Source organism: Lepidothrix coronata, unplaced genomic scaffold, assembly GCF_001604755.1.
Source record: "Lepidothrix coronata isolate B3197 unplaced genomic scaffold, Lepidothrix_coronata-1.0 Scaffold31, whole genome shotgun sequence".
In the NCBI taxonomy this organism is placed as follows: Eukaryota; Metazoa; Chordata; class Aves; order Passeriformes; family Pipridae; genus Lepidothrix; species Lepidothrix coronata.
Window position 1 is genome coordinate 5,641,632 of NW_016690211.1, and position 27,661 is coordinate 5,669,292.

Sequence of the window (27,661 nt, forward strand, 5' to 3'; positions counted from 1 at the left end):
AGCTCCCACTGAAAAACTAATCCCTTGGTATCAGTGCTGAGGCTGTGTGTAATCACACATCCACAACTTCACCACACAGGCATGTCCACAACTACTCTTGGAGCTTCCTGGGAATTCCCCTGGCTACTTATGCTTTGGCAATGTCTGAAGGTCATACTGGGTTAATGCCTTATGTATCTTGAGATCTGGATTTTAGCTCAATGGTATCAGCACAGATGATTGATTGCAGCTGCTTGAACCTCACACAACAAAAATTTCAGTTCGCATCACTGAGTTATCACATAATAAGGAGGGCTGGACTGTCAGAGTGCAATGAGGTAGGGTTGATGCCAAACAAAGAGCCTGGTACTGTTATGAAGAAAACCTTAGATTCTTACTCAATGCCCAGAGCTGACAGTATTTCACCTGACAGCCTACTACAGCAAAGCTCAAATGTAAAGACAGAATTCGGCATATCCAGCAGAAATTATTTTTCTTTTGTGAGAAGGTAATTAATAACATTTCACAATACACCATGGGGTCCATATATTACTTTTTTTGCTCTGCTGTGATGATGTGCTGCAACAGAGAACCTAAGGAACTGAAATTAGCTGGCCAGCACTGCAGATAAAGTGTGCGTTTGCAAAGAACCACCTTTTGTGCTCGCATGAAAAAAGACACTGCAATCTACTTCTGCTCTTTTAGGCCATTTAAGTTGCCATTAAATTTTAAAATATTACTTAACTTAGGATGCTGACATAAAAGAAAACCCTTGAAAATGCCAATCTACTTGCACACTCCTAACTTGCTTCTGAAGCTAGTGAAAATCTCAACTGCATGTAGTGAAATAAAAAAAATACTTTCTCATAAGAAAGTGTACTTCTGGAGATGACAGTGGAATGAAATATTTGCTATCACTCCAATGCCTACCAGCTTAAAATTCAAATCAAGGCTTTTAAATGCTTGTGTAAATAAACACTGCAGCAAGAACCTGTCTCTGTAACGCAGAGCTAAAATAGGCTTTTAGAAAGGTAATGAATAATTTCTTTCTAAATATTAACTCAATCATTGCACATTGCACAACTGGAAAAAGAGACAGATACAAGATGGAATTAGGACTCTTCACCATGAACTCTGTCTTACTTAGGATTGTTGACTACTAGATCCTAACAATTTAATTCTGCTAAAATCAATGGGCATTTTGCTATCAGCTTCAATGGCGAGGATATAAGTCATGGAATCATATTCAGATGGAACATGGAAGGACATAATCAAATTGAATTACCTGCACTCATCGGGGTTTGTACCTATATTAAGCACTGAATCTATAATAAATCAGAGCTTAATGTGAATAAAACAACAATGCTTGGAATCCTATATCTTTTGTCCTTTCCTTTTGCTGTTCATCTTGTAAGAGTATACACAGGGTAAAATGACCAGGATGAGGCAAATACTTCTCCCTAATACAGAGCAGATAATGAATGTATTCTCCAATTTTGATTTAAAGGCGCATAAAGTTTCACAAGAAAAAAACAATCTAAAATAATTACTGTATTCTGCAGATAGTATTCCAAATCCGTATCATCTTTTATTCCATACAAATCAAGGGATATTAATGAGTGTCCTTTACACAGTTTAAGGAGCCTAAGTCAAACAAATGGTTTTACATCATTACTAAAAAAAATCACATCATTTCCCAGAGAAGCACAGTAATAATCTATCTTATGTTTTTCATTGTCTTTCTGATGAAAATATGAACTTTCACCCTGCAATGTAATTATCTTTTCCAACTCCTACTTCACAAACATTGCATCACTTCAACCTTTTTCTTCTTTTACTGACTTCGGAATTTAGCAATGCTTGGAGTCCTCTTTCAATTATTTTATATTTGTTGATCATTTTAATGCACTGAAATTCTGTACAAAGAGGAGTTTTTACTCTCTCTCCAACCACAAAAATGACATTCCACTACTGTCTGGCAACTTAATATTGCATGTTTTGGGTTAAGACACAGACTCCCAGATGGTAGGTGAGAGAATTTGTCTGTGCAATTATGCATGTACACCCTCATAGTTCTTAACAAAAAGTTAAGAAAAACTCAAGGCCACAACAAAACCTTTCCACATTCTTCTAGATGCTTTTGGAATTATTTAAAACTTAAATTCTTTTACTTCATCCATGATTCTGAAGACTGCTGGCTTTGTCTCTCTGCTCACATCCAAAACATCTAGAGTAATGCAGTGGAAAAGCATAGTGAGAGACCACTGGAGTAATACCCTACAAGGGAGGGAACAAGCCTGTGATGAACACTTTGTACAACATGCATATATAAAACCACATGCAACTCCTGACAAGGCAACTTCACAGCACATAATAGCCCAGTTAACAGAGTTGAAGTGAGGTCAAGCCTGGAATACTAATTTAAATTGTCTTGTTCTAATTTTTTTTATCCTTCTGGCTTTTTTTCATTATAAGATCACAAATAACTTGTGAATTCTGAATAAAACTCTGAGACATGAATTTATTGTTTTGCTTTGTTGGAATTTCCTAGAGGAAAAATATTGCCAAAACAATTTAATAGCGTATTCAAAATTAAGAGTGCATTTTGACCCAAATGACTATAAATTAACAAAAAAAAAAAAAAGAAAATACAATAATTTCTTTATTTTCCAAACAAATCACGAAAATAACTTCAACAAAAGAGCATTTCAAAGAGTCACTGAACAATACTGAGAAAGCATGCTTGTTAATCAAGGTAAGGACAGTCCCCTTGGAGGAAAGAGTTCCACAGCCTGAGGCTGAAAGCTTTGTGTTTTGAGAAGTGTGCTGTAAAAAATTAAAACATTTGAGATTCATTAATTTTTGAAGTACATTCAAAAAAACGAGAACTAGATCACTCAAATCTGAACCACTTCACTTCTCATAAAATTGTGTTTTCAGAGAAGCAAGACAGTTTTCCTGTCAAGTGCCTGAAAAATGTGTTTTGAATTTGTTTCAAAGGTGCAGCTTTTCTCAAGATCATCACATTGAGGACTGTTCTCATGCCTGACAGTGTTGCTCAAGGCTGTTGCCAAATATCACAGTACCACTTGTGACAGCCACAGGGAGAAGGGGGAGTTTTCACAACAGGAATTGTGCAATAAGATTAGCCAGTCCAAGGAGGATTATAAAGATGTGAGCGATCAATGCTGGCCACGTCAGCTGCCCAGCACGGTGCAGAGAGATCATGTAGATGAGGGATGGATACACGAATACAAAGGCCAGACCACATGTTGCTCCAGAGTATCTAAGGGACAGGGAAGTGGGGGGGAAGAAGGGAAAAAAAAGAAAGAAGGATTCTTTGCATTTATTCTTATTTTTTTGTTGTCATTTCCCCCCCGCCTTAAACCAATGAACAGATTCGATGAACACCATTTGCAGTCACTAAACATCAATTTCTGTTCTTGCTGTCCTTCACTTTCTTCACTAGCATTTCATTATCACCCTTTGTGCTGTCCACCTCCTGCTCACCTGCACCCACACTCTGACATGCCTCTGTCACTTCAGTTATGTCCCCTGATGCTGCCGGGGACTGACTCCCTTATCTTTGACTCAATGTTTCTACTTTCTTTTGTCAAGGTGCAACAGAAAGAGACTGCACAGTGCATCCTTTGTTACACATTCTTTACTGTCAGAACTGCAAAGCTCATTGCATCCCAGCCATCTGAGGACACATGTTAACACATGTAAGCATAGAAATGCTCCTGAATCTGCAACTCTTACTTTAATGTATTTAATGAGCTTCTAGAAAACCATTCTCTAGACCTGAAAGGAACAACATGCCCTTCTAGTAACACGATCAACCACAGCAAGGGAAACATGCAACTCTTCTTCTTCTAACCTCTCCCTTGCTTACAAAAATCTCATTATTTTCACCTGCAGTCAAGTGTGCATTATTAACTAACAACGTATTTTGTTTCAAATATTTGAACATTCCTTTTAGACAGAGGAAATATCATAATACAGAGTAACATCATAATACAGTTTTGGTAATCTGAAACACAAAACCAGCAAATCCCCAAGTTAGACTGAATATAGACAATTTATATCTGCTGGAAATTCACAGTTCAAAATGTCTGGTTACTATGCACGATATGGACACAATAGCATAGGTCAGGATCAGTTTGCAAACAGAGAAACATATTGCATGATATTTATTTGTATTTAGATATTTGGAAGAAATTCTTTACTGTGAGGATGGTGAGGCACTGGAACAGGTTGCCCAGAGAGGTCCTAGACTCCCTATCCCTGGAAGTGTTCAAGGCCAGGTTGGATGGGGCTTTGAGCAACCTGGTCTAGTGGTATGTGTTCCTGCCCATGGCAGGGGGATTCTAACTAGATGATCTTTTAGATCCCTTCCAACCTTAAGGTCCATTCTATCATTCTAAGCTTATATGATGATGATTAACTAGACCATCTCTATTACTGGAATACAAAAATTTTCACTAAAAAGAGAGGTAGAAGAAAAAAAGGAAATGGGAAAAACCCATAAAGATCAGCCACTGAGCAAAAGTAAGTTATTTTGCTACTCTGGTCAGACCCAAGCCTGTCATTCTGGTTTTATAATTGCAGATTTCTATATTTTTAAACACCTCCCTCTCCTGGTTGCTGCAGGAAAGATGCAAACCAAGAATGAATGATGATGCTTATAAATACAGTGATGTCAAATGTAGAAAAAAAAAAAAACTTTTTAAGATTATTTCCGCTAATATTTCCTAATTATAGAAATCCTAGGTGTTCATCAACATAGTAAATTTAAGATATCATTTAGAAACACAACTTTTATGTCACTTTTCCCTTTAAAGTTACTTACTTTCTTGGAATTTTTATTGTGGACTTTCAAACCAGCTTCAAATGGTCTTAACACAAAACAAAAACTTGAGAGAAGAAACACAATAACCAACCAACTTTTCTACTAACACCATGTTCTTTTATGTGTATAGTTATAAAGTCCTCAGATAGAGCTTCAATAAAATTGGAGAATCATCCCAACTACCTCAGATACAGAGGCACAATTACAGATAGCTGCTTGTCAGAACTCTGAAAGAGCTGATTGTTTACAGGAGTCATTATTTATAACTTAAGAAGGTGTAAAACTCACGAAATATGAAGATTCAATTATTACTGTTCCTTTTCAACATCAAGAGGCAAACATGTAGCAACGCCACAGGGAAGCTCCCTGCAAGCAACACTCACCTTATGATACCTCCTATATTTGGATAAAATCTTGCCATTGCTACTCCAGCTCCTACAATTGCAAGGTTCAGGGCGAGCACATGGAAAAGGCTTCAGGAAAGTGAAGAAAGAATGTTAAAATCTATGCTGTATTTCTTACCAAATACCACCAATTATACTTCATTTTCACTAACATTTAACTGGTACATGGATGGTGTTTCCATTTGCATGACTCACTCTATTAAATCTAATTAATTTCACAGCAAACATATCATATACTGAATATTCAGTAGTGCCAATTTTTAAATATCTACTGTTTCGACTCAAAATATTCTTAAGGACTAAGAATGCATAATTTGGCAATTCTTCTAAAAAAAGCCATACGTGGTATTCAGCACTCAAGTATTTCAGACGGATATTCAAATACCCAAGAAACAATACCATATAACTTAATTCCCACAAGAAAGCATTACCTTGTTCATAGAATAATCAGAATTACTTAAAGTGGACTAACGGAAACCAGAAGAAAGGAAAAGATGCATAGAGTGCAAAACATTACATAGACTACTAGCAGGGAAATAACACCTTAGAACACTCTACTGCATTTTGATAGAGGACAAACCTTTAAGGAGAATGATGGATGCCATTTAGTATATAGCCTGTGTCCTATTTATGCTGGAATTTTTTGTTGAATTTGTTTTTAAAAATAATTTTCCTGGTGCTTTCCTTTCATGTTAAGGATGAAAAAATGGAGATTTTCTGTTCTGCAAAGCAGCTTTTAATGCATCAGACAAATTCAGTGTAGTTATGCACAGAGCTGAGACTCAGGAGAGTATCACTTTTGAGAACATGAAATGTTGGCATATTTTAACATAAGGTAAGATCAGGAAATATAATTAAAACCTGTGGTATTTTGGTCACACAGCTGTTTCTATGAAAGGAAAAAAGAATTCACACGGAGGAAACATACATACAGTTACAGGTTTTGTTTATTCTTCTGGAGGATATGATTTCCTAAAATACAAAATCTGTAAGCCAGGTGTGGTGGCAAAAAAAAAAAGGTGTTTTTTTCCCCCGGAGTTAAAAATGGTAACCCCAAGGGGGTGGTGTCTCTCTTGGTGCGGACCCAATCAGGGCTCCTGCAAAATTAAAACATATGACACCAAACCGGAAAAGAAGGGCGATGTTGTGGATGGAGGAGAGGTGGCCATGTTCTGAAGCCACGAGGAGAAGGGGCAGGAGCCCCATTGGGGGCTAGGCCCCCCAGCCCCAGCTGGGGGGCTACAAGAACTTGGAACAGTGTTAAACTGGGCCGAGTTCTGTAGCTGAGAGCTGGAGGAGTTTCTCCACTGTGGGCAGCAGCAGGAGATACTGAAAAGTGGCGGCAAAGCAGCAGTGAACGGAGACTGTGGTAGAAAGCCAAGAGATAAGAAGAAACAGCAGAAGCAAGCATGCAGCTAAACAGACAGACAGAGATCTCTAATGGAGAGAGAGAGAGAGAGAGAGAGAGAGAGAGAGAGAGAGAGAGAGAACTAAGCTCTATGGACAGAGTTTTGGGGTAAGAACTGAACCAGACCCCCCAAAACCCTTTTGAGACCCCTCCTAAGTGGAGGGGGTGGACTCCTACTGGATGGAAGTCCTAAAATGCAGCATGCAGCAGTGAGAGAGATGAGCTAAGAAGCTCAGAGACGTCCTGAAGCAGGACCAGGATGGCCAGAAGGAATGTGGGGTAAGTGGGCTGCCCCCCCTGCTGCTGCTGCCAAGCTGGCAGCTTGAGGCAGAGCACAGGAGCTCTGATAGAACGGTTGAGGCAAAGGCTTTCAACTGAAAGCTGCCCGAGACATTCTGACTTAGGGGTAAACCCCCTGAGGAAAGGGACTGTCACGAAGACCCCTGTGCTTCGTGATATGATGTGGTGAAGCGAGCCTTTGTCCTGGCTAATTCGCAGTCCACGAGAGAGAGAAACCTTCGCTTGGAGTCGAAGGGCTGAGAGGGGTGAAAGGAGACCCCCTTGTGTGTAATGGGAAGAGATCCAGCTACAACAATCCAGCTACAGCTGCTGCATGGAAGAAGAGAAACACTGCTGCCCTGAGAGTGGAAAGGATCTTTTCCTTCTCCCCTTCTGGACTTTTATTGGAGGGGGAAGAGACTTGATCCAATTGTAAATATTGCTTTATCATAGGAGATAGTTAAGATTGTGTATATAATGTATTATAATATTTATTTGTGTAGTGATTGTAATATAATTCCCTTCCCCCCATATTGAGTCTTATGTTTTGTCTGGAAAACCCCTCTCACACTGGGGTGAGTTGTGGGAGGGGGGCTTGAACTCGCGAATTGGATTTTTGGGGGTCTCAAACCATGACACCAGGCCTATTTTTTTCTTCACTGTAGAAAGTATGTTCATTTTGGAGGATGTCACTAACAATTTAAAAGTGACAACTTTCATGGCTGAAAGGCTGCCTGCCAGTTTCCAAGTTAGGAAGAAAGTTTAGAGACACAGAATAGTCTCATTAAAGTTTAGAGGAATGAAGGTAATTAAACCACAAAGGAATAGTTTAAGCTATAGACTAAACTTCACTCTTAAAAACTGATTTCAAAAAGACAGAAATAATACCTTTAATTTTTTAACAGTGGTACAAGAGGTGTACCTTGAGGAGAACTCAAGACTGCAGTGGGAATACAGCAGATGAAAGTTTAACAAAAATGTAATTGGATATAAACTTGGTAAAACCCTACAAATAAAAAATAAAATCCCAAGAATCAGACTTATTAGGGACAGAAGGACCAAATGTGTACAGCTTCTCTAATATTACTAAGGAAAGCCAATTAACTAAACTGTTCACAAAAAGGTCTCTGCCATTAAAAACTACTTCCTCTCTCCTCACACGTACGGCAGCTTGCAAATCTTACTGTCAAATAGCACAAATTGAAGCCAAAAGTTTATGAACACAGAAAATGACAGCACTTCTTCCATTCCATTTTTACTGCGATTATTTTTTTAGCAAGAGGGACTAAAAAGAGTGTAGGCTTAGTAATTCAAAAATGTTTTGCAAATTTGTGTCAGTTTAGAGTATTTTAGCAGAAAACCTGAAAAAATTCCAAAGTATTTCATTCTGGCATGCTTTAAAACACAAGACATGATTTTGTTGTTTGAAGCTGTTGCTTCTAAAAAAATTAATTCCAGATTCTTATAACCTCAAAAGCAAAGGGGGTGTGTGTGTACGTTTGGTCTGAAACGAAACATTTTTCAATTTCTTGTTCTGGGAAAAAATTATTGGGTTGCAAGGGGACAGTGTGTTTTGGCTCTATTGAAAACAAGGGTCCCAAGATGTCGGAGCCTCCAAAGCAACTCTTGTGGAGTACTGCTTTCCAGTTTTAATTGTCACAATTAAGCAGGATCCTCTAGAACAATACCAAAGCAGAAGATCTGAAAAGGCTTTAAATCTTGGTGTTTCAATGTGAAAGACTACACTGCATTTTTTCCCCAGAACATCCTTAATCCATATTCTACCTTTTGAAACAGCCTGAGCTGTAACCATATTATTGGACAACAGGTATTTAACCTGCAAACTCTTTCTTTTACCTAGGCAGATATTCATAGCTCATCTCACCTCCAGGACAGGAAAAAGCCTCATTCTTATGGAGAAAAAGACAATACCATTTAGAAAAAAGCCCTATCCTTCTGAATAAAGTAAAATCCGATATCTAGGGCTACTAGTAGCTGTATTATTTGATATAGTACTTTTCATAAGACTGTAAAGTTTCACAGAGGTGTATTCCAGACAGGATAAACATTTCTCATAGCCCGTGACATTTTAACAAGTTCTAAATTGCTCAGGTTTAGCCTGACACTGGCTTACGGTACAACTAATGGTCGCCACACATTGCAAAATGATGTCAGAAAAACAGCATTTTTGAGGGGCATCACCATACCACCTCTGCTTATTCTAACAGTAAGAAGAAAAGTATTTAGATGATGTTAGAGATCACAAAAGATTTGGCCCATTTTTATCTACTACTCTGCTACCATACAACTGTTTTCTAAGCAGTGTAACCTTCTTCCTCATGGTCCATCGCTGCAGAGTTGGGCATCCCATTCCAGGGTTGGACTGTCCACCTGGGCAGCCTGGTTAGGGCTGCTGCTCTGAGGCACAGGATGGGTTGTCTGAAGGAGGCTGTTAATTCACACAGGAGGCACACCCATCGCAAGTCTTTCATATTCTGTCCTCAGTCTCAATATTCGGGGTTCAACAGAGGAAGGCTCTAGCTCCTTATTATAAAGGGAATCACTGCTCACCTGCAAAAATCTTGCAATCCCACAAAAATGATAGCAAAATGGAGGAAAAAAAAAAAGATTTAAAAAAATTCAAGCTTTCTCCTAAATCTTTCCTTTTTTTCCGCATTGCAAGGTTAACATTCCAGATTGACAGAGCAGAGAAACAACAATGCCTGAAGATCATTAGAGGATTTGCTCCATCAAGTTGTCTCCTGTGGAACCGGTAGCTACACTTAAGTCACTGAACAGCAGTGACCATAAATATCTAAGTAATTCTGGCATCCTCAAAGTAAGAATCATGACAAATGGTGAAACCAAACCATAGTGCAGGGGAAATTTAAAGAAAGAAACTGATTTTAAATCCCCTCAGGTCAGATGCAAGGAAATTAGCAGAAGTGCTGGACTCAGCGTGGAGTCACAAGGTGAACAGATGCAACAAGGGAAACTGGAAAGCAAGGAAAAAGCTAATCAGGGTCATTAAAGTAAGAATTTTGAAAGGTTACTGTATCTAAAAATGCATTTTCTTCATGGAAATCTCGCTCAAGTGACATTGATCAGAAGACTATGAATCACAACCGCCAAGAAGCAAAACAGCAACCAGGTGAAGAGCAGATAAGCAATCATACATGCAAACAGCAGAAATGTATTTCATTGCATCAGAAGACATATATCTGTGGGAGAACTGGTAGGTCTGCTGGGCTACTATGGAGTAAAGGGAGTACAATCATTAGAAAAAGCAAAGTGATTTTTGTCCATCAGCTTATTTAACCTCTCAGGACAGGAAAGATGATAAAAAGTTTCAAAAAGTTATCAGATGGCTGTAAAAAGCATTTTATATACAGCATATAATTAATCAAGGGAATCTCTGTCACAAGTATCAGTATAGCCAAGAGCCAGAAACAATAATAAAAAAAATTGGCTTTCTGTACATATAAGAAGATCCAGAGTCACGTAAGAAATAGCAGATAAAGTACATGCCTCTGGCTCTAAGTCAGCTGTTAAATGATGCCATTACAAACATATCTCACTTTAGAAATGAAAGTAATTTCCAAATACACAATATTTTGGCCTTCCTTTTCACCACCAGGGAGAGTAGAGAGAATGAAAAGTTCCTTGGGTTTTGTCCCAGTACATCACTATGTTGTAATCTGTACACTAGCACATATTTTGCAAAATGAAAGAAGGAATTAGGATGTCTTCTCTTGTTTTTAAATCTTTTGTAGTAAGTAGAGAAAGGCTGAAGGCTCAGTAGCATCAAGTGCACCCTCAGCACCAAGCTGTGTGGGGCAGTAAACAAGCTGGAGGGAAGGGATGCCATCCAGAAGGACCTTGACATGTTGGACCAATACAAACCTCATCAAGTTCTACAAAGTAAAGTGCAAGGTCCTACACTTGGGTCAGGGTAATCCCAGGCACACCTATAGATTGGGTGGAGAAGTGATTGAGAGCAGCCCTGTGGAGAAGGACTTGGGGATGATGGTTGATGTAAAACTCCACATGAGCTGGCAATGTGTGCTCACAGCCCAGAAATCCAGGGCTGCATCAAAAGCAGTGTGGCCAGCAGGTTGAGGGAGGTGATTCTATCCCTCTACTCTGCTCTTGTGAGACCCCACATGGAGTGCTGCATACAGTTCTAGTAGCCACAACATAAGAAAGAGACCTAACTGTTGGAGCAAGTCCAGAGGACGGCCACAAAGTTGATAAGAGGACTGGAGCAACTCCTTTACGAAGACAGGCTGAGAAAGTTGGGCCTGTTCAACCTGGAGAAGGTTGCGTGGGGACCTCATAGCAACCTTCTAGCATCTGAAGAGGAAGCCAGAGAGGGGTTTTTCTTCAGGAACTATAGTGATAGGACAAGAAGTAATGGGTTCAAACTGAAAGATGAAAAATTTAGGTTAAACATACAAAGAAACTCTTTACTGTGAGGGTGGTGAGAAGAGGTTGCCCAGAGAATTTGTGGATGTTCCATCTCTGGAACTGTTCAAGGCCAAGCTGGACAGGGGTCTGAGCAACCTGGTCTAGTGAAAAGTGTCTCTGCCCATGGCAGAAGGATTGGAATGAGATGATCTTTAAGGTCTCCTCCAATCCAAATCATTCTATGATTATATGTGATGGTGCCTGTCTGAAGACTACTGTGCGCAGCATGTCTACACATGTACTTGCTTTTAAGACAGGCAGAGACACAGGTGACTGATATTGATACATAAGGGCAAGAGAATCCTCCTTCATAGAACTGGTGCACTTTTGCTGTATTCCTGACTGCTGGAAGACACAGGATACTAATTTCCCTTATGCTTCAGACAAGCAAGTTCCCATTGTTCAGCTGATGCTTGATGTGAAACTTGTGAGAAGAAAAAGTTATTTATTGTCTGCTTAAGCTTTTAAGTTTCAAGAGTGAGAGTTGCTTCATCACTCAAGACTATGGGTTAGTAGGATACACTATAGATATACACCGCATAGGACTACAAAGTATCTAAAAATCATGGGACAGAATAGATGCAAATCAGTCTTCAGACCATAAAAGCTCCTCCGAAGATGAGTAAATAGTTTCTCATTATAATCCAGCTGTAATCCATGGCCTATAAGCAAAGAACAGGTTATGAATCAGGATTTGGTAGAATTTGCCTTGGGTTATACCAATTATCAAGACTATGAACTGCAAGACAGAAACTAATATCTTGGTGCTTCATTATAACCAGTGTCAGAAAATATTAAAGAAAAAGGAGTAAAACCCAAAGAATGAAATGGATCTGACCAATACAATACAATCACTACTAGGAAATAAAAACTATCTGGCAGCCCTGTAAACCTGTGTGTGATAAAGCTATGAGCTTTAAAATGCATCCCTCCAGCCTTCCAAGTACTCCTGCTAATACCTTCATGGCTATCTGTTAACTCCATCCATAGCAGCAGGTACCCACATCTGCAAAAAACTGCTGATATGAAGAAGCCTGACTTTTAAAATCAGTGAGCCTCCATGTGGAGCAACTCACAGCTTAAAAATGAAGATAGGAAAATTTATAATGGAGACTTGGAACAAATGGACCAAAAGCAGGAGGTGTTTTTGTGAAGATTTTGTTGTTGTTTGGACAATTATAGCCAGAAGGCAAATTTATAACCTTATTTCAGCTGCAAAGAAAACAACATAGGAAAGATGCACCTATGGAAAGACATGTGATTTAGCACATTGAATCACAGGGTTAAAGGAGGCTTTAAAAGAGCCTCAGCAGCCTCCTGCTTCATCCTTTTAGTTCACTACTAACACCAAAATCTTCTTTAGACACATGACCCAGAATATTCTCTTCCACCTAAGAGCTACAGCACGAGTCTCACAGTTAGTCTTCTTACTGCCCAAGAGCTGTTAGCCTCAGTTACTGAGGATTTCAACAAAAGAAAACAAGTTTATCAAACTACTAGTAGAGTGCTCATTTTCCTACACAAAAGCCATGGAACTTAATATTTCCAGGTAGGTTCTTCGAGTGGATCAACAAGTTACCCAGTAAGACATCAGTTTATGTCACTAAAAGCTACATCTTTGTATTTGCAAAATGTTTCCCCACAGAAGCAGCTCTGGGAAAAAACAAAAATACTGAAGTTTTTCCTAGAGAGGTGATAAAGATACAGTGCCACTAAAGGACCTTCATCAGCTTATGACTGAGAACCAGTCATGAAGACATATTTCACAACCAGGTACTTAACCTTTACTATCCTCCTATGTCCTGTGCTTGCTACCAGCAAACAGGACATGTCCTGTGTTTGCTACCAGCCCTCATTGCATAGAAAAAAACTAGGGCTGACCTTGGCTGTTGTAAATGCACAGAAGCCAGAACCTGAAGGTTATTTGAGTGATTTTTGTGCTATATTTAAGACACCTGGAACACTAGAGAGGGAGACACAGCCAGCTAGAATATGCTACCTTATCACTGTAGGTCAGAGCAATTTATGTGGCTTCCTAGAACTACTTTTGACTTCTCAGAAGCTCTAAATGCCTCCCTAAAAGGAATCTTTAAAAAAAATTAAATTGAAAAATGAGTGAAGCTACCCACAAGATATCCTGGAGACAAGAACCCAGGAAGTATTTGTATCACCACATTCATCATACCATGAAGGCTTAAAAAAGCAAGCTGGAATTAACCTGAGAAGAGACAGGAATGAAGCTGTAGGTTCTAGAAGAAGGTATGAGGGAAATGAAAACAATTCTGGTCAGGGAGTAACTGGAGGGAGGAGATAGGAAGAGGCACATGCACATAATATAAAGGACACGACTATTTCTCAGTGGTTGTGAAATCCATGTTTAGCACTTAAATAAATGGCCTTGTTTCCAACAGTAACTTGTAGTAGTTCCTAAAAATCTCCTCAACATTGAACTGCATACAATTTAGCATCAAAAAAAGCAGGCACTTATTTCACTGCCTAATTTTAGGCATTCAATTTCTAGAACTTCTGATACCTATTTTAGGACTCAGAAGAAACGTGAAACTTGGAACAACATCTTTGCAGACTTGTATGCTACTGCTGATGCCACAGAGGAAATACACATTCCTTCCTGAGAACTCTTTTTTTTCTTTCCCCCATCAAAAGTAATTCACAACATAAAATAAGAAACTTGGAGTTAAATGCCAACTTCTCAGCTGTGACAAATTCAGACAATACTCCAAATATAAATGTCCCAGGCTTTATTTAAAAAACAAACTAAAATTGAAATCTGGATCAGCTCTTCCCTGGAGTTCAGAGACTGTACAAATGCAGGGGTGTGGCTCACCTCTGAAATTAGCATGTAAAAAGCTATTTTTATAAGCATAGCAGTAGCCCAGATAGCACAACTAACAACTCTCCTAGCTATTAGCTCTGTTTAAAAACAGATGCATGATTACTAATCATGCACAATCAAAACACAGATGCCATGCTGAAAGGTTAATATCTGGAGTGTATTTCCTTCACAGTTTAAAGACTACTAGATTAAATGCTTCTGGACTAACCAACTTTTTTTCCTGCACAATTTCTGTTTTGCCATATAAATGCATAACACAAAAGGACTGTGTTGACAAAATTCCTCTGTTTATTGACAAAATGAAGAGCTAAACCAAAAGAACATCCCCTACTCTGCTTTGCCAAGCTGTAGGAGTTTGCAGGCATGTTTACTTTGCATGCCTATTCACCCTGACTCTACAAACAGTGTGAAACTAGGTTATGAAATGTATCTAATGTACAACAGAATTCTCCAAAAGCCTAGCCAAATTTCTGACAACAGAAAGTCAGTTAAGCAAAGTGTGCCAAGCTCTTGTCAAGGAACAGAATTCTTACCTTGGGTAAGCATTTCCAAAAAACTGTCTTAACAGCTGAACTCGTGCCAGATAGCCCAACAGTGGGTATACAGTCATCATCTGGAACAGCAGGAATATTCTTGCAACAAATGACATGATGTCATCACTGGGAAAGTTATCTAGAAAATTCTGGACATACAAATAGTGTTACACTTATTAATGGTGGCTTGATTGCATGTACCTGCTTATTTTAATACCTACATGTCAGAAAGAATGGGATAAAATCCAAGCAACTACAATTGCTAAATGAACTCCATAACATGAAATACCTTCTCCCTCTTTTATGACTGGTTTGCCACCAAATATCAACGGATTTTTGAATATTACTATGCTGGTGTTAATATTAGTATTACATAAGGAATTATTTTCTAATCTTCTGAACATCCTCAAATAATCCAGGCTGTGGAAGGGCCAGCTGACCTTTTAGGCAGATAGATTCATATGCTCCTATTACTTGTCATATCATACATAGTTATTAAAAACAGCTATTTAATAAGCAAAACTGCACCACATACAAATGAGGAAGGGATCATATACTACAAGCAGGAACAGCTGAAAAAGTATTATAAGACTTAAGTATCATAGAAATACACAAATGGCTTCATAAACTACAGAAAATAAATGGGAAGAAAATAATTTGTCGTCTAATGGTGAACTTCATTCTGTGAAGCTAGTTCAGACAGTTCAAAAAATCATGTCATGGTTTAACAGTGGTACCAGTTCTAACTGATCTACAGTCAGAGGAAGCCTTTGACTTATTGTTAGTTATTATGCAAGAGACATGGAACACTCGGTATAAAATGGATCCCCAACTGGTAACTTCTCTCTCTGAATCAATTTAGGGTGTGGAAATCAGGCTTGCCTATAAGCAGATAAGAATTTAATAGCCTTCATAGGGTGTTTCATGTGGTGCTGTTATCTGAAGAACTCTGATGGCAAGGTTCACCATAGTATTAGATTCCAAACCTACTCAAGCTTGCATTCACATTTTATTTCTTCCAGAGTCCCAGTGAGTGGGATTGGTCACTGCACACACAACTAAACATAAACTTTTCAGGATTAATGAAGCTAAAAAAAATTAAAGTCTCAACTGTTCACTTTTTCATTTTGGTCCCTTCTTCATCACTTTCACAGAGTATTTATAAAATGTTTGTTTTTTCAGAAATATTGGCAACCATACACAAATATAAATGAGATAACACAAGCATTACTCATCTGCTTGTGGTAGTGCCCATGAGGTGTTAGCCACCTGACCACAGTCGAGGGCAGATGTGTGTGCCAGGGTTAGGTCATGAAGCAAGAAGCAGTAGCTGTTCTTTCTTATTATATATTTATTAAAAAGTTAAGGACAAACACGGAATTCTGGAGTGCATTAGGAAGAGCATTGCCAGCAGGTCAAGGGAGTTGATCCTTCCCCTCTACTCAGCCCCAGTGAAGCCATATATGGAGTGCTGTGCCCATTTCTGGGCTCCTCAGTACAAGAGAGATATGGAGCTCCTGCAGCAGGTCCTGTGGAAGGCAGTGAAGATGATAAAGGGACTGGAGCTCCTCTTATGAGAAAAGGCTGAGGGAGAGTTGGGCCTATTCTCATTGGACCTTATATATATATATGTATATATATATATGTATGTATATATATATATATATATATATATATGTATTTGAACGGAGGGTGTCAAGGGGATGGAACCAGGCTCTTCCTAGTGGTGCCAAGCAATAGGACAAGAGGCAATGGGAGGAAACTGATGCACAGGAAGTTCCATTTGAACATGAGGAAGAATTTCTTTGCTGTGCAGGTAACCGTACACTGCAACAGGTTGCCCAGAGAGGTTGTGGAGTCTCCCTCACTGGAGATATTCAGGAACCATCTGGATGCAATCCTGTGCCATGTGCTTCAGGATAACCCTGCTTAAGCAGGTAGGTGGGACCAGATGACCCACTGTGGTCCTTTCCAATCTGACCCATTCTGTAATTCTGTGAAATAGATACAGCAGTAAAATATCTCACCTGTTCAATACATTCTTTGGATAACGGTGGAGAAGGAAAGGATGCAAAAATAATCACTCCAACATACAGATATGTTAGTCCCACCAGGAAGTATGCAATAGAGAGATCTCTCACCTGAGGAAAAACAAGATTTTCTTTTGGCAAGCACTGACACACAAAACCATAAGAAATAAAAACTTCATGAGACTATGTCTATTGCCTTTATTACTGTTACTTTTATATATATTACTTTTTTATATTTATTACTACTACTTAAACATTTTTACTTTCTACTGCTTGAATGGGGACTTCAGATCTGGTCCCAGTCAGATCAGAAAGCTGCAAGGAGATATCCCAAAGTGAAGCTCAACAAGTATTATTTATCTCTTAAAATACAGAAAAGGTACCATGAAAGAGATATGCCAATAGATGTAGCATGTTATTTCTGGATGCACAAACATACGCTAGTTATTAAAACAAACAAGAAATGCCCTCTACTTTCTTACATTCACCTATTCCTGCTAAGAGTCCTGGGACACAGACACACTTGTCTAAGATAGAAAGCCCAGCAATGCCATAAATCACATTTCTTATCACAAATAACATCTTGCAATCAAAGGCATCAGCTACCCAACTGCTGATATAATGTAAGAGACATTTTTTAAGAAGGTGCTTTGGAACCTAAGAGGACGGTGCACTGTCTCCAAATCAGAAACTAATACATCTGGCTTCTGAATGAATGGCATAACAATGGAAGACATAGCTAGTACACCATTACATAAAAAAATACAAACAGAACACAAATAAAAAAGAACAGTATAGGTAGTCACATATATGTCATATATATATAGGTAGTCATATACGTGTCCTTTACCTTTAGTATTGTATTTTATAATAACATTTCCATTTATAATTACCTATCTTATATCCTACCTACCTATACTTTATTACTAAACAGCTTTAAATGTTCCAGGGAAATGCACTAAATTATAATCCAAAGTTTTCAGGAGTCAGTGCTGAAACTAGGGTCATATATCCATATTTAAATATATTACATATACTTAAGCATAGATTTACACCTAAACTTCAATGTACAGTTCTGAAAATTTTGGCTATATTTATAAAATATCTAATATACACAAATATTTTCAACCACACAAAAAGAACTAAAAAATTAGCAGCAAAGCTACTCAAGTACTTCACAAAACTTCAGAATCCACATATACATCAGAGTGACCTCACAGAAGGTCACATTACGAAGACCATTTGTTTCTAGTTATTAACTAACTATATTCTGTATAGGCTTATGTTTTATTACAAAACACTCATCACCTTACAGCAAAGCATTTGTTCAGCTGCTGCTAATAATCAGCTTCTGAAAGGATTACTAGTAATGTTTCAACATGTGACCCTATTTTCCTAAGACTGAGAAGCAAGTCTTACTAGCTAGGCACAGGACCAAATTATTAGGATTATACTGTTTCCAGCCCAGGACGATAATTATGATAATCCAGTCAGCTCACTGAGCATGAGCAAAGTTTGCTCACATCTGTGCATGGAAATGTTTCCCTTGGTGCTTCTTCACACTATCTCCTTGACTAAAGAAGCATATTTTATACTGCTCTGGGTTCTTCCAAGGTCAAGGCAGTTCCTGAGCAAAGTATAAAACGCTAGATTACAAATCTTAAGAAAAGTTCAGATAGAAGCCAGTTTTAGTGAGGGAACTGGACTTTCCTGCTCATTTTGCCAGTGCTTTTGTGGTAGAAGATTGTTGCCTGATGAGAAATATTATTTGCCTTTTAAAAGCACATGGGAAAAAGGCATCAACGTGCTATGAATGTGTGCCGTGGGGTAGCCTTCAAGCCCCCAGCAGCTGCACCACATTTCCAGCTGCAACCTCTTTCTCCTGCTGACCAGTTAAATGAATACAGAAGATGCTTCCCTGGTCTTCACTCTCCTCATACTGGTCACTGAGTAAGGACTATCAACTCCCATCAGAAGCTGAGCAATAACATTTTCTTTTAATTATTTGTAGAATTTCTCCTCAGTGATGTGAGAAGCTGTACAGGTTTTTATACAACAACTACATCTTCAAAAGCACCTGTGCCCACTCTAAAAACTGATTTTATAAATACTAAATCTGAGCATCCAGATTTCTTACAGTTATTTATCAGCAGCTTCCATTAACTGCACACGTCAGAGACTAATCATGGTTTTGCAGAAAGATATGGACTCTCATTTCTTGAAGACAGGACTTGGACAATTGTTCAAAATGCACTCAAGACCTTAATGCAAATCATCTGCCAAAACCAGCTTTAAATTTGGTATTCTAGATGTATTCCTCATGCATAAAAACGGCATAGTAACTCAGTTTTTATTTGTACTGTGCCTACATATAAGTTCTAGAACCAACTGTACAACTATTTTTGCTGTGACAAGTACATGCAGTTGTGAGGGCAAGAAATCCAAAATAAAATTCTTAATGCTTTCTTTAGCTTTCACATAAATAAAAGTAGATAGCTGGTGCATTATTACCTCCAATTATACTAACCAGTTCATGTTTTTAGAGTTCTTAAGGGTGTATGCTTTAATCTGTACTGAAACTAAGTGCTGAGATAATTTTGATAATGTATTTTTTATAGCATGTAACACAATAGACACAAATATAAACACAAAGAGTACCCAGATTTTGGTTTTCATAAGCTACAAAAAAAGAAATATAGACAACTCAAAAACCTGAACTTATTTTTTCTCAAACATTCATCAGTTCCCTTGCAAATATATACTTCTGTATATGAGATGGTTATCTTTATACAAGAATGTGTGTTTGTGTATATAACAGAAACATCTTTTGATTAATGTTCATTACTCCTCAAGAGACCTGGGTTCACTCCCTAATGACCTTGACAATAAAGCTGAGACAGCACAATTCTAGATAAAACCAAAGGACACACAGGGAGAGATAAAAGGATTGATTTTAAGTGAGAGCATTAATTGCATTTTTCTATTTAAAATTCGATCCTTGAGCCATTTATATTCAGAATGGACATCACTGTGGTGAAAGCTGCCCGGGCATGAGAATACTGCAATCCTCACAGCCAGAATTTAAGAATCAAATGCAGAAAAAAACAATGGTTGGAAGAAGGAAGTATTGGGGGAATGAGATCGGAAGGGAAATATCAAAGGTAATGCAGGACAGAGTCCATAAGGATCACAGCCTGACAACTGTCAAGCCCTTATCAAGTGCACCTGAAGTAACAGGCAGATTTTGAGATGGAACTTGGAGAACATATATTAGCTGCAGTTACTGTTGTCCAGGAGCTTTTGTGGTCAAATGCACAGAGCAAAAAAAGTGCCACTGGAAGAACTGAAAACTGGGTGACCAAGGCTGGCAGCAGCAATAGAACAAAGGAAGAAATCAACCTCCTAAAAAAAGCATGAGCCTGATAAATCAGGTGGAGCTGAAAATAAACAAACTCTGAAAGTACAAAACATTGTATCCCCCCAACACCCACAGGTGATGGCCAGGCCTGTGGTACAGGATTGGACACAGCCCAGTGAAGGCTCTGTGGCTCTACAGGTATTTCCTCTGTGATGCTGCAAAGAACAGGCAACTTCCAGGCCTTGTTTTGCTCGTTGTATCCCACAGAGAAAATAGTTCACTAAGTACCTAGTGAAAGCTAGTTTGGGGAGTTGCTTCTTGGATGAAGAAGCCTGTATCAGTGCTTAGTAATTATTACCACATTCGAATTACCTTTTGATTATCCCATTTCAGACTGGTCGCTTCTCAAGAGAGACGTTGTTTCAGTAATATCACAACAGGACTTTGATCCATATCATAAAAACAGACTTTGCCTGTTCAAGCATCAAGGGCAAGTGACAACATTTAAATGGGTGACAAAAAAGTACTTCATCAGAACAGATAATGCTGTGCATAATTTTGACTGGAAAGAAAACTCAATGGTAGATCGCCATAAATGGAAGCTCACTCTGTTTACAAGCAATAAACAGTGTTTCGATACAGAAAATAACAACCATTTACGGCTCCATGCCTTCTGCAGTTACTATCTGGACAAAAAACATCTCCTGGTTCCCAGTCTTTCTCCCAGCTATATTCACAAACAACTGTTAGGAGACAGCACTAGCATGTTCATGCCTGTAGATCATGCTCTGGGCTTGTGCAGCATCTGTACAGTTGCTCAAGAGAAACAGATCCCAGAGGTGAATCAGAAGAAAACTCAACAAACAAAACCCCCAACTAAACCCCTTTCTGTGTCAGGGTTAGATTTCTATGCAATCAGTTTTCAAACCAGTTGACTGAGCACTGTACAAACACTTACGCTGATAAATACATGGAGGTAGCAGGAGGAGATGCGAATGAGAAGCCCAGCTTGAAACTGCAGACTAAGAAACCTGCTCACAGGGCTTCTCCAGGATGTCCTGCTGACACTTGGCTTACTCCAACGCACTGCTCTTCTCACACCCACACCACTGTACCAGAATAGCAGCCAGAGGAATCCTCCTCCATGAGCATTTTAGCTTTGGGCTGTGATACATGCCTGTGACCAGAATGGAAGCAGCTATTGTTTTGAATTTCTAACTCCATAAAAGGAATGTTATTGTTTCTCTTACTTTTTTCCACCTCCCCAGAGAGTTGTTCTATGACCACTAGTTTCAGTAAGTTCTCTTCAAAACTAAAATGGTGTTTTTCTAGCTTGCCAAGTTCTGTGCCTTTTCACAGAACTCTGAAGAAAATGACATGTTAACAGGTCAATACATAAAACAGTAGAGTTTTTATTCACGGAGTTATATCGGTATCTCCCCATGAGATACCAACAGAATAAAGCAGCTTGGTGTCATAAATAGATAGGAAAAACCCCCCTGACTTATGACAGAGGCTGAGAGTCCTATACATATGTAAATCTCCTACTTAATCCAGCAGCTTAGTGACATAATCACAAAACAGCTCTTCAAGAGCATAGATGCTTCATTAACATTTGCAAAGCACTTCTGAGACCTAGGTGAAAGGCTCCTGTACACCCACAAACAGGGAAATAAATCTCCAGCCAAATAAAACTCTTACGAGAACTTTGATTTCCCATTAAAAACCTTTGCTGCCATACTTCAAGGTGTCCTTTCCGTGTAATTTGAACTTTCTTCTGGAATGCAAGAATATTGTCAAGGGCTTGGGATCCATGACTTGGAACTTCAATTTAAGCTCCAGGGAGGGCATTGGAAAACCTGATTCAAATGCAGGAAGGCAGCAGTTTCTTCCTCCTTAACACAGAAAAAGCAAGCTGGAGAAGACTCCAGGTGCTGCTCTTTGCAGCTGATTGCTGGCTCTAATGTAAATAGAGGGGAAAAATCCACAGGAAAATCCTAAAGAGGGCAAGAGGGCATTAGGCCTCCTCTGCATACAGAGCTGATTGTTGGAAATTGAGCCTTTAGAATTTGAAAGCCACAGCTAAAGAGAAATCTTGCCCTTTCTCACATCAAAAGATTTTCTTCAGGAAATTCAGAAAAAGCTTACTTAAGCTTTCTTTCTCCAGAGCTCCACTAACTCCCTCTTTAGTTGTAAAACTACTTTCAGAGAAGTCCATAAACCTCAAGCAGCTTTCCTGGAGGAGAATTCACGACTCTTTCACAGAAATGGTAATTTGCAAGCTGGTCTTAGTTCACAAGTACAAAAAAGTGACTATGCAGATTACTAAAGCAAAAGGTCATCTCAGTGCATTGGCACAAAATCTGCATTTCACCTTTAACTAATCAAACCAGATATATTTTATCTGATGTGTTGTGTAGGCAACTGGGTCCCAGTAGCCCTGCTTGAGTAGTGTGACATCCAGAGGTCCCTTCCAACCTAAAGCGTTCTGGGATTCTCTGACTTTGTACCAGCTATTATTTTAAATTCTTTGTACATTATTGTAGCTACTTTTACAGTTAAGATTTTAATGAAGCTGGACAGGAACCCTGTAAAGTAGGGAGGAAAAAATTAAATAATCAAAACAGTTACAGTAAAAGTGTACTCTCAGACTCTAACTGCATATCATGTTTACTCTGTTTTGTATTTTATAGTGGGAAGACAATAAGAAAGATCACAGTTTCAGCTGGATGTGCTCAATGAGCATTGCATAACCTTATCAAGGGAAAAGGTCCAGTCCAAAGACTACATATCACAGAGGTTCCCAAACCAGGCTTCAACTTTGACAATTTCCTAAATTGTGTTGGGTTTCTCTGCGGACTTTGACTTGGATTAAGACACAAAACTACTGAAGCAACTCTAAGAAAAGCTACTATCCAGACCCTAAAACTATTGTTTAGGATTCTGCTAAAATCAGTCCTGTGCCCAATACTCTCCAGCATTTTTCATTCTTCAATTGGTCAGTTTTTCTTGAGTCTTTCAACATTGTCAAATCTTCTGCCTCTTGTGTGCAATTTGGCCATTTAATACAAGCTTGACCACAGGTAAGTTTGGGATGTTCCTCAAGGACTTGATTTGAATAAATTTGTAATGCATCTGTTATTCCCTGGTAGCCAAGAAAAGAATGTATAACCTTTTTCTGATCAAATCACAACGAGTTACATTTTCTGAAGCTATTACAGTCCCTGGATTGATTTCCAGAGAGTCAGATAGGAAAAAAATTACTGTTGCCTGGAAATCTAGATACAAATCAGCACAGTCTTGTGAAATTACTTACATTGTTTTCTTGATTCCTGTTATTCTGAAGAAGTGTGATGACACAATTATGGATGAAGAAGGCAAGTGTTAGAACCCCTGTGAGCTGAGGGAACAGAATTCTAAACTCTAAAAGAGGGGGAAAAAAGTGATAATAAGTTACTTCTTTGAAACAAACAATACCGAAATGCAGAGGACATACACTGCTGTGGAGCATACTGGTAGAAACATGAACCTCCACTTTGAAATGGGACACTCCATCTTATCTCGGACTATAGCCAATGCAAATATTTTATCAGGAAGTACAAAATGCATGAAGACAGTGATTCCTATATAACACACTCTTCAGCAAGGCTTTTCCAATAGACACCAACCATCAATGATTATTAGGTTAATCTAGGATTTACACATACAAGCTTTTCTGCTTCTCAACAGTTTAACTGGAAAGGATTTTTAAGGCTGGAATTGAGCGTAGGGACGCTGTGTACCTACTGGTTCCTGAACAGGGAGACAGGGGTAAGGAATCATTTGTCCTGTGTCTCTAGTTGTTAAGAAGTCACTTATGCTATCAGAGGAAAAATTATATCTGTAGATGCTTAAGAGGTTCTGCTTATAAACCAGGGCATAAAGAAAGGCAGAGAAACTTCTTGTCTTACCATGCTTCACAGCATATATTACAAAAAATTTTTTTTGTCCGTGGGAATAGCTTTGCTCTGTTTCTTTTAATACTCAAAGGATCATGTTCACAAGATGGTGATTCTGGAAGTGCTGCAAATGGTCTAGGACTTCACCAATGCGTAACATCATTGAAGAACATCAGTTGGTATTACATAAGAATATATACACTCTTCAGAGTATTAACAGCAGTTAGAGATCCCTGAGATAGCTCAGCTTCTTGAAAGTATCCAGCAGTATAGCAGAACACTTACCAGAGGTTTGCACACCCTTACAGATCAAACCACAGAGAGTTCCATGCAAACATATTTAAACGAGATTTCTGTAAAGTGCTATGAAGTAAACACACCCCAGGCAACTAATGGAGGGCTCATCCAAGCTGAAAGAATATGCTTTCCCTAGGGGTGGATTCACTGTATCTTCACTACCCAACTAGCATGACACACTACTGATAGAACTAATTGCAAGTGACTTTTTGGGTTGTTTTCCATCCACTGCTTTAATCTCAATAATAAAAAGCAAACTGACAGATTCAGAAGCTCTTTCAGCACTGCATTTCCCCATCAGTACACCTATCAGTAGTATCTGGATTTGTATGCATTAGCTATATGCTTTGTTTATCTCCTAGCGGTACTAGACACATTGCCAGAATAGTCAAACTACTGGGTGCTGTACTTCTCAGTAGACCTGCGGCACGTGTGTCATGCTGTAACTCATTTTACACTAGTACCGCTTAATAGATCTTGGATATGAACTTCAAGAGGCTTAAAACCTGATTTCTTTCTTAGACTGGTTTCTGGTTTACGTGGCTTTGCTAGTGAACCACAGTCTGGGCATATCTTCTCCTGCACTCTCAGGAAGAGTCCATAGATATAAGGCCATGTGACTGTCTGCTGGGGCAGTTCAGGTTAAAACCATGATTCCATGCTCACAGTGGAGCAAGACTAAATATTGCAGTCTATCTACTGTGCAACACATGATCAAATATCATTTCTACTTACCGACAGCACTAAGAATAATGCCATACAAAAAAAATCAAGTCATTAACCAGGTGCTAATCATGCAGTGCTTTGAAAACCAAATTTTTACACTGGAGACAAAAGTATCTTGTTAAAAATAAATGCAGCGATGGGAGGAAGATAGCATAAATAGCACTGTTTCCGATCTATGTACATCTATCTTTAAGTTTGTACTTATTGCTGCAGTAGACAAGAGGATTCTCAAGTAATTATGGAGATAATCCAGTTCATCCTCAAACCACCTGTTTCGTTCTTGTACACAGTCATACTCACAAAAGTTGCCTAGCTTTGAAGACTCAGACAGAAAGGACAATAATTTTTTTCCCCTGGCGATGTGACCAAGCTAAAGAAACTGTTTTACATAGCCTTTCACTTGTTTTTTGGCATTCAGGTGTTGAATAGAGTTCTGAATTCCTGGCTGAGATGAAGAAGGAATGACCTTCAACAGTCACAGAAAAATGAACAAACAGATTTGATGACAACTAAGGGCTGGGGGGTGAAGAAGTGGAATACTAATTTTTTTAAGCGGTTCTCTTTTGCCAAGCATACACGGAATACACTAGTTGCTTATTCTACTTATTTTTGTGCCAGTCAATTTCAGTTTAACTAGAGAGCTGAATCAACCCAAACAGAACGGTAGGGGAAGACAAAGAATAAGTAGGTGCAAGAACATTGCAACTGTGATCTGCAAACACTTAAATCAGTTGAATTTCATATCACTTTTAACTTTACTCAACTATCTGTATTTTACTCACTGACTTGTTACTCGTTTCCACGTTGTGTTACTATAATTCCACTAACTAGAACAGACTCCATTAGAAATCAGGAACAACTCTAATGTTTCTTTTTTTGATTTCTATCTTGTTACAGTAACTAAAAACCCATCTGAATGTTTTAAAGTTATCCTTATTTTCTCCAAGTCTACCTTATAGGACCTAGCAATAGTTTGCAACCCATGTCTAAGCCTTAGGACAATGTTTACTGTGACCGTGAAACTAAAAATGTGCAAAGCAACAAAAGAAACCCTAAGAAGATGTATATCTCCTCTTAAGTAAATAAGTAACTTCTAAAGCAGGACAAAATACTCTTGTTTCTAAGGACAGAAGGAGTAATAGTATTCAACAGTCCAGGACACAGCTCCCTGGAGCTAACTGATCCTACAGTTTTGCCTGCTAAGGCATGGGGAAAAGCCAACTAAGACATAATCCCAGATCTCTTATTCCAGGCCTCTTAAAACAAGAAACTAATCTTTTCAGATTATCTGTTCATGCAATACCAAATGCCACTTCTTTGTGACTGTGACATTGCAGAAAGTAATTTTGAATGGTAACTTGGAAAGATCAAACAGCCAACAAACAACACTGCAGAAAAACATACTGGAGAGCTAATGGGTGTTTGAAAGAGAAGACTAAGACTATGGCCTAAAACTTGAGATAGATTGGGAAGTACAAGAAAACTGTACTTGCAAATTACAGTGAATGAGCTATTTCATTTAAGCAAGACAGTGTGTGAGGAACTTAAAGCACCTTTTTCAGCCAGTCTATCTACAGTTTGTCATTTTTAATTGCTACTGAAACAGGCATGATCTGAAATTGGTGCAAGAACATAGAATAATATAGGTGAAAAAGGACTATGGCGAGCTCCCTGTCACATGATAAATGCTGGAGATTCCTTTGACAGGCACTCCTCTTCTCTACTGTTGATACTGTCTCTTAGTTAAGGAATATCACTTGGGAAAGGGATTCGTTGCAAGGCATCCTTCCTCTACATGCAACATCAGACAGCATTTCTTCAATTTATTTATGCCACAGAGGTGTTAAAAGGTGAATGAGGAATATATATGCTTCATTACTGCATTTTAACTATCTTACCTGGTACAAAAAATTCATTCTCTGTAAACCAGTGGAATTCTAAGTGTATTCCCAGATGAGCAGCCTTTACTGTAACCAGTAAAACTAGGTAGACAACTGAAACTGTACCTGGAAAAAACAAGAGCCAAACAAACACCATAATGTAGTAGGAAGTATTTATGCAGGGTTTTATTTCTTCTTCATCCAACTAGTTACAATACCCTAAACAGTTGAGGCTGGCATTCATTCTTAATGGCAGGCTAGGTTTAAATTTTTTCTTTACTTCTTTAATAAGTCAGAGAGAAAAAATAATGCACCCAATGCAAGCTTTCAGCAAGTTTAATGTTCTCCAGGCTCTGCACTAGTGACAGTGGAAGAAGTACCCTGTAGTCCCTGTTGCTCACCAGGTAGAAAAGTCTCTAGGCACTAACAGATCGGTTCCAGCTTCAGCTGTCAGGATTTTATTCTAACCTGAGACAACACTGGTAACAGTATTCCAGCTATTACAATGTTCATTTAGTCACTGACTTTTTGAACCAAACAGCCCAATGAAATAAACGCATTTACTACAATTTACTACAAGAGCATACGATCTTGGCTCAGGTGACTGGAAAGAGATAAGGACAGAAGAGGGAGAGAGGGAGGGAGGCAGGGAGGAA

The 27,661-nt window shown here is 38.7% G+C and overlaps 1 protein-coding gene across 6 annotated transcripts in view; it reads right to left on the reverse strand.

Moving 5' to 3' along the window:
* Nucleotides 1-1,533: 1,533 nt before the first annotated feature.
* The window catches only part of SLC38A9 (solute carrier family 38 member 9), a 49,901-nt gene continuing 23,773 nt past the window's right edge, over nt 1,534-27,661 (reverse strand). For all 6 annotated transcript variants that reach the window (XM_017811316.1, XM_017811314.1, XM_017811312.1 and 3 more), the window contains 6 exons: nt 27,024-27,131; nt 23,481-23,587; nt 16,804-16,917; nt 14,777-14,925; nt 5,215-5,304; nt 1,534-3,265 (listed from right to left, as the gene is read on the reverse strand). In XM_017811316.1, the coding sequence (XP_017666805.1) occupies nt 3,100-3,265; nt 5,215-5,304; nt 14,777-14,925; nt 16,804-16,917; nt 23,481-23,587; nt 27,024-27,131 (734 nt within the window). In that variant the 3' untranslated portion in view covers nt 1,534-3,099. The remainder of the gene's footprint in view (nt 3,266-5,214; nt 5,305-14,776; nt 14,926-16,803; nt 16,918-23,480; nt 23,588-27,023; nt 27,132-27,661) is intronic.